The sequence below is a fragment of the Sorex fumeus genome, unplaced genomic scaffold (assembly GCF_029834395.1).
Source record: "Sorex fumeus unplaced genomic scaffold, SorFum_2.1 ptg000033l, whole genome shotgun sequence".
NCBI lineage: Eukaryota > Metazoa > Chordata > Mammalia > Eulipotyphla > Soricidae > Sorex > Sorex fumeus.
The window spans coordinates 21273374-21284649 of record NW_026606090.1 but is presented as its reverse complement, the minus strand read 5'-3'; the positions used below and the strand labels follow the sequence as shown (position 1 = coordinate 21284649).

The window sequence follows — 11276 nt, the reverse complement described above, 5'->3', positions numbered from 1 at the left end:
CTCTAGTTTTGCTCAAGCCCTCGGCTATTCCGAGGGAGTCCCCTCGGCTCCCCCGGGAACCGATCTGTGGTTGATGGCTGCAGGCAGGAGGTCCTGCCCTGCCTCCCCACGCCCTCGCGCCCAGGCCTCGGGGCCAGACCTCAGAGGAAGGGGTTAGGAGCAAGTCACAGAGCGGAGTGTGGCCCCTCAGACAGACACAGCCCAGGGGTTCCCGAGCCGCCCTCCTTTGAATGGACACGCTCTCCCTTGTCACACAGCCCATATAAAAATGAAGCAGCAGCAATTTTTATTGAGGGACCTAAAATGAAAATAGGTTTAGAACATAATTTAAAAAAATAAAACAGCAAAAGTAGCAAAAAATATATGACCTTTTTAAAAACATTTTCCTTTTTTTTTTTTTGCTTTTTTTTCTTTGTTTTTTTTTTTAATATATAGCAACTGATGCCTCCTCCCAGCCACCAGGAGCATCTTACCCAGTGGGTAAATTTCTGGTAACGACCCTTTTAGAAAGACATGTAAATATATACTCAGATTTATACACTTTGTGTTTTCTTCATAGCTATATACAAAGCCCCCAGTCCGGGCTGGGCCCCGGGGCCGCCAGGCTACTCCTGCTCTTTGCTGCCCTACCCTCCGCTACCGGCCATTTGGTCAGCAAAGCAAATTAGTATCAGAATGAAGAAGCCCACGGCACCGTTAGTCTGGGGCAGAGGTCGCCTCCCCGGCCCCCACTGCCGTGACCAAGCCCCAGGGGCTTCTGACCGGGGCCAAGCGGGCAGAGCTCACCCACAGGCTCTGCGGGCAGTGCCAGGGGGCGAGGCTGGGGCGTCTTGGTCCAACATCTGGCAGGGATGGAGGTGGCCGCCGGCCAGGGCCGGCCTCTGCGTATCTCAGGGGAGGGGGCTGGGGCGGGGTGAAGGCGGGCCACGGGCCGGGAGGCGGCTGAGGGTCCGGATGATGGGGATGGGGCACGGCTCAGCGTCGTTTGAGTCCGCCGTTGGCAAGCTGGGCGGGGTGCCGGGGCAGGCAGGGCTCCTCGGGCAGCGGCTCATGCGAGAAGACGGAGTCCTCCCCCGAGGAGCAGGTGGAGCTGCGGGTGTCGGGGAAGCCGGGGGAGTACTGGTCCAGGGGCACTGACAGGTCCAGATACTCCTGTGGGGGGAGACAGAGCACAGTGCCAGGCCCGCAACCCTGGGGCCGGGTGGGCAGCAGGCAGGCGGGCGGGCGGGCGGGCGCCTCACCTGGTTGGACGTCAAGGCCACGATGCGGTCCAGGTCCTCCACCAGCTGCTTGAAGGTGGGTCTCTGCGAGGGCACTGCGTGCCAGCAGTCCCGCATCATCATGTACCTGTGTGAGGGGCGGGACAGCTCTTCACCCCGCCCACCGGCTCCCGCTCATCCCAGGGACGCGGAACCACCCACACTGAATCCTGAAGGTCCCGGACTGAGCCCTCCGCCTGCTCTCAGGCTGCCCCCACAGGGCCCGGGATGGTGCAGAATGGGCTGCATGCAGGCACCCGAATCCCTGGACTCTCTCGGCCCGACTTCAGATACTACTGCGGGAACAGCTTACAGCCGAGTAATGCTCGTCCTCAAGCTTGGCTGAGCCGCTGCCCAGTGCCCTGGCCCTCCTCACCGCCGATCCCAGCCCCCCCGCCCGGCCACTGTGGTCAGCTGTCCAGGCTTCACGGGCCTCCTGCTTGCTTACAGCTCATTCGTGCAGTTACTGGGCTTGTCCATCCGATGACCCTCCTTCAGCAGCTTGAACAGCTCCTCCACAGGCACGCCAGGGTAAGGAGAGCCGCCCAGAGTGAAGATCTCCCACAGGAGCACCCCGAACGACCACCTGTGGGCAAGGCAGTCAGGCCGCGGGCAAAGGCAGGAGAGGACCCAGGTCAGTGGCGTGCACAGCGGGCGCCCGCCCTGCTCTGCCTACTGCGGCTCCAGCCTCTTGACACCAAGTGGACTGACGCCTGCCTGTCCACGGACCCAGGCTGAGAATCACTGACCTGTGGTCCCTCCCCCCCTCCACAAGCCCATCCGTCGTCGTCGTCTTCTTTTTTTTTTTTCTTTTTGGGTCACACCTGGCGACGCACAGGGGTTACTCTTGGCTCGTGCACTCAGGAATTACCCCTGGCAGTGCTCAGGGGACCATATGGGATGCTGGGAATCGAACCTTGGTCAGCCATTTGCAAGGAAAATGCCCTACCAGCTGTACTGTTGTGTCAGCCCCTCGTCAGTCTTCTTGACCCTATGAACCTTTCGTTCTAATGGGACAGTCTGCCCAAGCCGCAGGGGCGCCGGCTCCCCTCCTTGGGACTCACACGTCGCTCTGGTGGGTGTAGATTCGGTCAAACAGGGCCTCGGGTGCCATCCACTTCACCGGCAGTCGGCCCTGCGAGGGGGTCAGAGCAGAAGACTGAGGGGACAGGCGAGAGCGGCCCGTCTCACACCCTGGGCTGGACCACGTGGTGACCCGGCCCGCGGCATGACACCGGCACTCACATTGGTTGTCTTCTTGTAGTAGTCGATGTGGTGGATGTCCCGAGCCAGGCCGAAGTCCGCGATCTTCATCACGTTGTCCTCAGTCACGAGGACATTCCTGGCAGCCAGGTCCCGGTGGATGCACTGTGGGCGGGGAGGAGAGGCCAGTGGGCAAGGGGCGAGCGGCTGGGAAGGACGCACCACCACCAGCCGGACTGCCGCCCCACTCCAGCTCCAGAACGTTCCACGAGGGTGCCAGTCGCCTCCATTTCCTGCCCAGTTCCTTCGATGCCTCCAGGCTGGGCTGGAGCGACAGTCCAGCATGGAAGAGGCTTGCCTCTCACGAGGCCAAGCCAGGCTTGAACCCCAGCGCCGCTGCGGTCCCAGAGCCCACCAGGAGTGACCCCTGAGGTAGAACCAGGAGGAAGTCCTGTGCACCGCTGAGTGTTGGCTGCCCCCTCCCCAAATACCTCCAGCGGCCGGCCCTGCGTCGCTCCCCACGCACCTGAAGGCCCAGCCTTTGTGCCAGTGCCGTTTCAGGGTACGCCCCGAGGGTCCCCACCCTGAGTCTCGAAGGACTCCACGCCCAGAACCACTCTGCAGCCCGGCCGGCACCAGGAGCCACGAGGCACTGAGTGGCCCGGCCCTACCCCCCAGAAGTCTGAGGAGGGCACTGTGGGCCGCAGGGCTCCTCACCTTCTTGGAGGCCAGATACTCCATGCCCCGGGCCACCTGATAGGCACAGGACACCAGGTCCTTGGAGGACAGCTGTTCCTCAGGGTCGTGGCTGGGGTTGTAGCAGTACTCAAGCCCTGGGGGCCTGCGGGCCTGCAGGTACTCTCGGAGGTTGCCCTTGGAGGCGTATTCCACGATGACATACAGAGGGCCTAGGGCCAGGGGTGGGAGAGGTCAATGGGGCAAGGCTTAGCCCACGCACCAAGCACCAAGTACTACCCGAGACCTCCACCACCCCTCTAGACAGCCCAGGGCGGGCCAGTCCACTGCCCGCAGAAAATCAAGGCAGTAATTCTCCCTGGCATGGTCTGGAAAGTTCCCACGAAAAGGGGAAGGGAAGGGCCTTCCTGGGAAGCAGGACTGCTCACGTTGCATGAGACTCAGTGCCCAGGCAGGAAACACAGCCCTGCTCTCGCCACACCCTCCCAGGCCTCCCCACGAATGGTCTGTGATACCCACTTGCTACACTTCTTTCTGTGACACACGTTGGCATTGAGGGAGGCCCAGGTGCCCAGAGAGGGCCGGGAACCCCCTTGTCGTACTTACCGTCCTGCGTGCAGGCGCCCAGGAGATTGATGATGTTCTTGTGCTTCCCAATCATCTTCATCATCTCCATTTCCGAGATGAGGTCGGACAGGTCCTTCTCGGTGGCATCCGCTTTGCACAGACCAGAGCATGCGTTGAGGGTCAGCTACTTCGGAAGGGCGGCTGATGTGGCCGCCCAGAGGGGGAGGGGAGCAGCCTGTGCACCCCCCCCCCCAGCTGCCTGGCCGGCACCCCTTTTTCGCATCCAAGTGTATTTCCCCTTCCCTCATCTAAGAGCCAGCGTTGCCACAAGCTAGCCAGAAATGGGGCCGCGGGAAGGAAACCAAAACGTGGGGACCAGAGACACCCAACTTCGAGGCAGGCTGGCCAGGGAAGGGGTCGTGCTTTTGCAGGACAGAAACATCACTTACATTTCAACATCTTCACGGCTACTTTGGTCACGCGGTTGGGCTTGTCCTTGTCCAGCCCAATGGCCTCAGCCAGCACCACCTGCCCGAAGCAGCCTTCTCCCAGGGGCTTGCCTAAGACCAGTCTGGGGGAAACGAGAGGGGTGAGAGTCGGGCTGGCGCCAGGCAGGCCCCCGAGGACACCCGCCCCTGCTGCTCTGGACTCCACCTGCCCGGGGGGCACAAAGTGGGTGGGGCTGTTTCTGCCTGCCCCAGCTGGCCGGTGGCCACACACAGAGCCACATGCCAGCTTCCACTGAGAAACCCCAGCACTGACCTGTCTCGGGGCAGCTCCCAGCGGGGGTCCTCCGGAAGCTCATACTCGGAGACCCCAGCCAGCATGGGGGTTCCGCTGGAGGACAGCCGCGAGGGCCGAACCAGCAGGACCCCGGAGTTCATGGAGGCACTGGAGTCCGCTGACACCTACAGGAAGAGTGGGGTCACCCTTCGAGCAGGGATGGAGGGGTGGCAGCGGGGGCCGCCTCCAAGCCTGAGGCTGCTGTGTGGGCCATCACTGAGATTCCTCTAGATGTCGGTCGGCGGCAGGAGACCGCCAGGGCTGAGCAGAGCTAAGCTCTAAGCCAGATCGATTCACCAGCCTTGCGCTCTCCGGAGCCCTAAGCCACTCACCTTGGACAGACAGACACGCGCCACAGACGGTGCTTCCTTCATGTGAAGCCCGCCTCAGGCCACAGAGGCCACGAAGCCCTTGGCCCCCTAAGCCCTCTCTAGAACACACTCCTCTGGTTCTTTTTTTTTTTTTTTTTTGCCTTTTGGTCACACCCAGCGATGCACGGGGGTTACTCCTGGTTCATGCACTCAGGAATTACTCCTGGCCGTGCTTGGGGGACCATATGGGATGGTGGGAATCGAACCCGGGTCGGCCGCGTGCAAGGCAAACGCCCTACCCGCAGTGCTATCACTCCAGCCCCTCCTCTGGTTCTTTACAATATAAAGACTCTTGCCCTAGTCTGGGAAGCCCTCGGCCCCCTACGCAGTCCCTGGGGCCAGCACAGTTCTGCGTGGCCCCCTCCTGCCCCTGGTTTCCGGTATAAGAGGGAGAGAGGAACAAGGCAAACAGGCACCGAGGCCCCAGGCCCCTGCAGCAGCGCTGCACCTCACACACAGCCGTACACGTGCCCAGTGAGGAGTGCGGGGTGCCTGTGGGTCCAGGGGTGGGGGGCTGGGGGGGCCTCCAGGGAACCTGAGCTCACCCCACACCCCCAAGGCAGCACAGGCGGAGTCTGCGGCCCGGGGAGGGAAGGCGTGCGAATCCCCCATCTACTTTCTGTTACCTGTCTGCGCAGAGGGATGCTCTTGGCCAGCTTGTGCACGGCCATCTGGCTGTGGAAGTCGCTCTTCTTGGTGCCGCTCTTCATCTTGTAGATGATGGCGGAGCCCGCCATGCAGGAGATGAGGAAGGCGCCCGTGCAGTAGATGATGATCTCCAGGTAAAAAGGCGAGGCCATCACTGCCGGTCTGTCATCCAGGGCTGAGTCGGCGTGAACAGGGCGTTAGGGGGGCTCAGGGGCCCCGTCCAGCAAGGCCGGCCCCACCGGGCACTTCCCTGGGGCACCAGCACCGAGCAGGTTCCTCCTTAGGGAGGGGGTCCCGCATGGTGGGGGGCGCATCTGCGCCTTCGGAGGCGCTCGGAGGGGCTGTGCTGTGTGGGAGGGACGGGACAGCCTAGCGCCCCCCCACCCCACCCCGGACCCTGTATGCAGGGCCCTGCTGAAGCCCACCGACAAGCCTCCAGTTCTCGCAGGAAGGCGGGCAGGACGGGGACGGTGCCACTCGGGGTTCTGTGACACCCGGCAACCTGAGTGAGGGCAGGGAGAGCGGCCAGCCTGTGTCACTTGTATCAGGCCTGACAGGCGGGCAGAACTGACTGGACACACCCAACAGCCCCGGACTTTCCCCCTCTCCCCCACAGACCAAAGAGGAACACGGAACTGTGTGCTCCCTTCCCGAGCCCCAGGGAACAGCCCCCACCCCGACCCTCTGGCAAGGAAACCAGCCGAGGGCGCCACCCAGGGACCTCCCAGGGAAGGCCGGGCCCAGGCCGAACTCCCTGAGACCGAGAGGGCAGAGACAACGAGCAGGGCTTCTGTTTGTCCCCCTTCCCCAGTGACGACGAGCACGCACGGACAGACAGCGACAGGGACACACAAAGAGCGCTTCCCGGCCCCCCAGCGAGGGGCCCAGCCTGGGGCAGGCGGGCAGCAGAGCAGAGAGGGCAGGGACAGCAGCCCCGAGCAGCACCCACACCCAGCCCACCACCTGCAGGCTCCTTCCTCCGCGGGCGTGACGGATGGCACCCCACCCCGAGGGGGCCCCGGGACCAGCCCATCTCGCTTAAAGCAGCTCCAGGTCTCTTGTTTGGGCGGAATCTCCCCATCTAAAAATAGACGCTGGAGCAGGGGTGGAGGGTGGGCGGGCCTGGCTCCCAGCAAGGCCCCTTTGGGCTTGTGTTCGGCTAGAGGCGGGGGACATGCCCTGCCTGGGACTCTGGGGGCATCCTGGCCGCGGGTGGAAGGAGCCTGTCCTGAAGGAGCCGAGCGGCAGGTTAACACCAGACCCCGGCATGCATCCCACGGGCCGAGGGGCGAGCCGGCTGCGTGGGCCACCCGAGGGCTGCGGTCGTCGCCCCCCGCCCTGCGATGCATGTTCCCCCCGTGCCCGTGCGAGGGCGGGACGAGAGGAGAAGAGCAGTGTATACCTTCCAGAACGGTCAGCCATGCAGAGTGATGGGACAGTCCGATAGAGTTACCCGCCAAGCACGTATACTCCCCCGCGTCCTCAAAGGAGACATTCCTTAAGTGAAGCACCTCCATCTCCTTGTCGGTGGTATTAACTCCGGCAGTCTAGAAAGAGACAACGGAAGCCGATGGGCCAGCGCGGGGGAGCGACGCCTCGGGACGCGGAGAGAGAGGGAACACACGAGCCAGCGAGGAGGAGGAGGAGTCGGGTGGGAAACCAGAGAGGAGAGACGCTCCCGCGGCTCCGGGCCACGACGGACACACAGACACCACCAGGCAGCAAGCCCTGTTAGAGGAAGAGAGTGAGGCCCCGGGGGCCCCGCCTGCGCCGCCGTTACGACCCTTCACCACACGCCGGCAGCCCCGGCCCATCAAGCATGCGGGCGCGACAGCATGGAGAAATGGGGCCCGGCGGGGGGCGCTGCTTGGTTTCAGGCGAGGAAGGGAGCGGGCACCGGGGGTGGGGTGGCACACACGCCGGGACACAGAGAGGCACGGGGCAGACACCAACGGTCCCGAACCAAAGCAGCCGCCCGGGCCGGGCATTTTTCCATGGCTCTGGACACGAGGAACACAGCAGATCCACAGGGAGAGTCCGGCGCCGGCGCCCCGCCTGCCCCGCAGCTCGGGAGGGGCCTCCGTCAGAACCCCCAGCAGGGCCCGTCCGACTCCCCGTTACCTGCGGCCACAGGTCTGGTGACAGTGAGCCACGCAGACTGGTGAGCTTCACCAATGTAATTGGAAACCTTACACACATACTCCCCGCTCTGGGCCTCTGTGACATTGAGCAGGGTCAGCACCTCCGCATCCGAGCTATTAGTCCCCGAATGCTGGAACAGACCAACGGCACCCAGTCAGTCGGCGGGACCCTGGACGGCTGCACCTTGCGCCCTGGAGCCTCAGGGCCGGGAGACGGGCGCGGGTGAGACGTGGGCGTCCCGCTCTGAGCGCGGCAGAACGAGTCGGACTTGAACCACCCGACACAGAGACAGGAGATCAGCTTTCAAGGACAGGGCGTGGCCACCGCCCCCGTCCAGCGGCGCTGCCCCCGCGCACCTCAACTTCGGAAGGAGAGGGACGGGCAGTAAATCTCGGGGGCAGTCGCCCAGGGGAGGATGCACCCTAATGCTGGGACCGGGAGGTAAACTACTTTCCCAGCTTCTGTGACTTCCTGCTGCAAGGTCCACGGGTGAGCTGGGCAATTACCTTCCCTGGATTAATGGAGCATTCAGGGGCAACACAGTCTGGGAGCGAGAGGAAAGAGGAAGAGAATGCCATTACTCCTGACACCGCTTAGAATTTATCGGTGGCATTTGCTTTTCTAGCTCGGCTGATGCTCTCTGCCCTTCTCATCCGTCCCACCTGCCGCAGAGACTCCGGAAACGGCGAGAACGGCAACTGCCTGCCGGAGAGGCTTCCGGGAGATGGGAAAGCAGGGGCTGCAGTGCCGCCCCCCAGGCCCCACCAAATTCAACCCAAAGTGCTTTAGCAACCAACACTGTCCACTGCCCCCATGGCCCCTGCCCGCCTCACAGCCCCACTGCGCCCAGCCACTGGCCGTGGGGAACTGGTCCAGTTCCTGGTGGACAGAAAAGTACAGAGCACGTGCTCTGTCCAGGACACACCTGCCCCAGCACCGGGGACTCTGAGCACTGGCCCCTCCCCAGCACCTGGCTGTGGAGACCGGGTCCGGGATTACCTTCAGGATCTGGACATACGGCAGGTTGTCCGGGCCAATCTTACTCCCATTCACCTCGATGTGCTTCAGCCACTGGATGTGGGGCTGCGGGTCGCTGTAAACCTTACACATGAACTCCACGTTGCTGCCCAGGGCCACTGTCTTATTGGCAGGCAGGCCTGCCTGCAGGATGGGCCGGTGCGGGGACCGCTCTGTAGGGGCAGGGAGACGAGCGGATCAGCCAGCCCCGTGGGGCCTGTTCTGGTCGGGACACACCAGGCGCCTATCCCAAGACCATGGGAGACGAGTGCGCCACCCCCCGTGGCTGGCCCTGTGGCAGGCAGGGCCTCTACTGGGGTCCGGGCCTTCGAGCCTCAAGGTGAAGCTTCCCTATGGAGAGGCCATAGGGGTCGTCAGGCTTTAGTGAGAAGCTACAGACGGGCAGCTCCTAACCTCAGCACAGCCTGGGCTTCTCACCTGGAGACCGTCTTTTAGACGCCCCCGCAGGGCTGAGTGCAGACCCAGGAGTGTCAGGAGCCCCTTAGAAATGCCGAATCTGGGGCTGGAGTGATAGCACAGCGGGAGGGGCATCTGCCTTCACGCGGCCAACCCGAGTTCAATTCCCAGCATCCCATATGGTCCTCTGAGCACTGCCAGGAGTAATTCCTGAGTGCAGAGCCAGGAGTAACCCCTATGCACCATTGGGTATAACCATCCCCCCCCCCCCCATAAAAAAGAAAAGCCAAATCTTTAGAGATGCTTCTTGGCCTCCTGGACCACACGGTTCCTCTCTGGACCATGGCCTTGGACCAAGACAGAACGTCGGCTAGGAAACAAGGCCTTTGGACCACGATGAGAGTGTAAGACTCAGACCACTGAGGGGATGGCTATGGTCGGGCACCCGGAGTAGGGGGCTCCTCTGTGGAGGGGGAGTAATAGCAGGGTGTGGAGGGAGGAGAATGGTAGGTGGGGGAATTATGGCTCCCTGCAATACTACACTGACGGCCAGGAAGGAGCAAGCACCTTCATGCAAAGAACGAGGGGAGGGGGAAAGACAGAAGGGTCAAAGGAGGAGGATGGGGAAGGCCCTCAGGAGCCGGCCAGGCCCCTCCCGCAGCCGCTGCTGGGCGCGGGTCCCTCCCTGGCCCCCTCTGAGTCTCACCCACAACGTCGAGCTGGTAGGTGTGGTTGATGCTGCCGTATTCGTTCTCCACGATGCAGGTGTAGTTGCCCTTATCCGAGGGCACCACGGAATCCATGATGATGCTCCAGGTGGCGTATCGGACCTGAGGGGGACATGCCAACGGGGCTCTGCTGAGGGTCCGAGAATTGAGCGAGGCCACTGGCGCCGAGTAGTCCTGACCCCCCCAGCCCAGCATCAGGGAGGCCAGCCCGGAGGAGGCGCTGCCGGCACACCCCCTGAAAGAAGCGTGTAAGCAAGACGGCAGATCGGGGTGAGCTCTGCCCGCCGGGCCACTGTCACCCGGGGAGAGTGTTTCTGCACCCGGACACACACTCCGTGCCCTGGGCGGGAATAGCACAGTCCAGCTGTCTCTCCACCTGACGGTCCTCACCAGGGCCCGGAGCAACACACGGACTAGGACACCTGCTGGGCACACAGGCGGCCCTGGGTCAGTCCCTCCACCCCCCTGCCCCAATCATTCCGCCCAGAGTGTGCCCCATACACACCCAGGTGGCCCCCAAACAAACACCCAACCACAACCACGACGCCTGTCTCTCTGCTAAAGCCCGTCAGCCTGCTTTACAGCAGTGGACAGACACTCTCCTCTCAGACTAAAAAGTACTAAGAGGTGCTTGCTTAAGTGACACAGGAGACCACAAAAAAAGGCGATGCCTTCTGGGTACTTGTATTTCATTTTCAATGGTTCCAATTTTTAAAATTAGACTCTGCCTTTTTCCTAGACACCGGCTGAAGAGGACTGGCTGTCTCTGAGCAGACGCGCTACAGGCTGGGGTCACCATGCCCCTGCGTGGCCAAGCCTCCACCCTCTCTCCATTGGGGGCTTGGCCTCCCAGGATGCACCATTCTACCATCTGCTAAATCGATCTGCAGCTCATAGCACACAGCATTTGGAGTCAACATTGAAAATCTTTCCCTATTTTTTTTCTCATCTCCTCTGCTTCTGTTCCACAAAATGGATGAGAAAAGACAGTCTGTGAGATGGAAGAGAGACAAAATTTATAGGTGATCAGATTTTATTTATTTGCTTTTTGGGTCACACCCGGCAATGCACAGGGGTCACTCCTGGCTCTGCGCTCAGGAATCACCCCTGGCTCTGCGCTCAGGGGACCATATGGGATGCTGGGAATCAAACCCGGGATGCAAGGCAAACGCCCCACGCGCTGTGCTATCACTCCAGCCCCGGTGATCAGATTTTAAAGAAGGGATTATAAGATGGTCTTCCTAGAAATGAAAATTGGTAATGGGCAACTTATACAAGAAACAGAAGTTGCAAAGAATAATGAGAACTTTTCATCTACTTTATTGAGAAAGACGTAATGAGCCTGCCATTTTCACTTTCTGTTATGGGAAGGTAAATAAATTATTATTATTTTTAGAAAGTAATTGATACAATAAAAAAGTAAAAAAAAAAAAATCACACCTCAA

At 61.5% G+C, this 11276-nt stretch overlaps 1 protein-coding gene across 2 annotated transcripts in view; it reads right to left on the bottom strand.

The window, feature by feature from the left end:
- Positions 1-263: 263 nt before the first annotated feature.
- The window catches only part of FGFR1 (fibroblast growth factor receptor 1), a 48785-nt gene continuing 37772 nt past the window's right edge, over positions 264-11276 (bottom strand). For both annotated transcript variants that reach the window (XM_056116775.1, XM_056116776.1), the window contains exons 6-18: positions 9810-9933; positions 8669-8859; positions 6930-7074; positions 5506-5702; positions 4488-4633; positions 4175-4296; positions 3765-3875; positions 3180-3370; positions 2505-2627; positions 2324-2394; positions 1708-1845; positions 1242-1347; positions 264-1152 (exon numbers count right to left, since the gene is read on the bottom strand). In XM_056116775.1, coding sequence (XP_055972750.1) covers positions 976-1152; positions 1242-1347; positions 1708-1845; positions 2324-2394; positions 2505-2627; positions 3180-3370; positions 3765-3875; positions 4175-4296; positions 4488-4633; positions 5506-5702; positions 6930-7074; positions 8669-8859; positions 9810-9933 — 1842 coding nt within the window. In that variant the 3' untranslated portion in view covers positions 264-975. The remainder of the gene's footprint in view (positions 1153-1241; positions 1348-1707; positions 1846-2323; positions 2395-2504; positions 2628-3179; positions 3371-3764; positions 3876-4174; positions 4297-4487; positions 4634-5505; positions 5703-6929; positions 7075-8668; positions 8860-9809; positions 9934-11276) is intronic.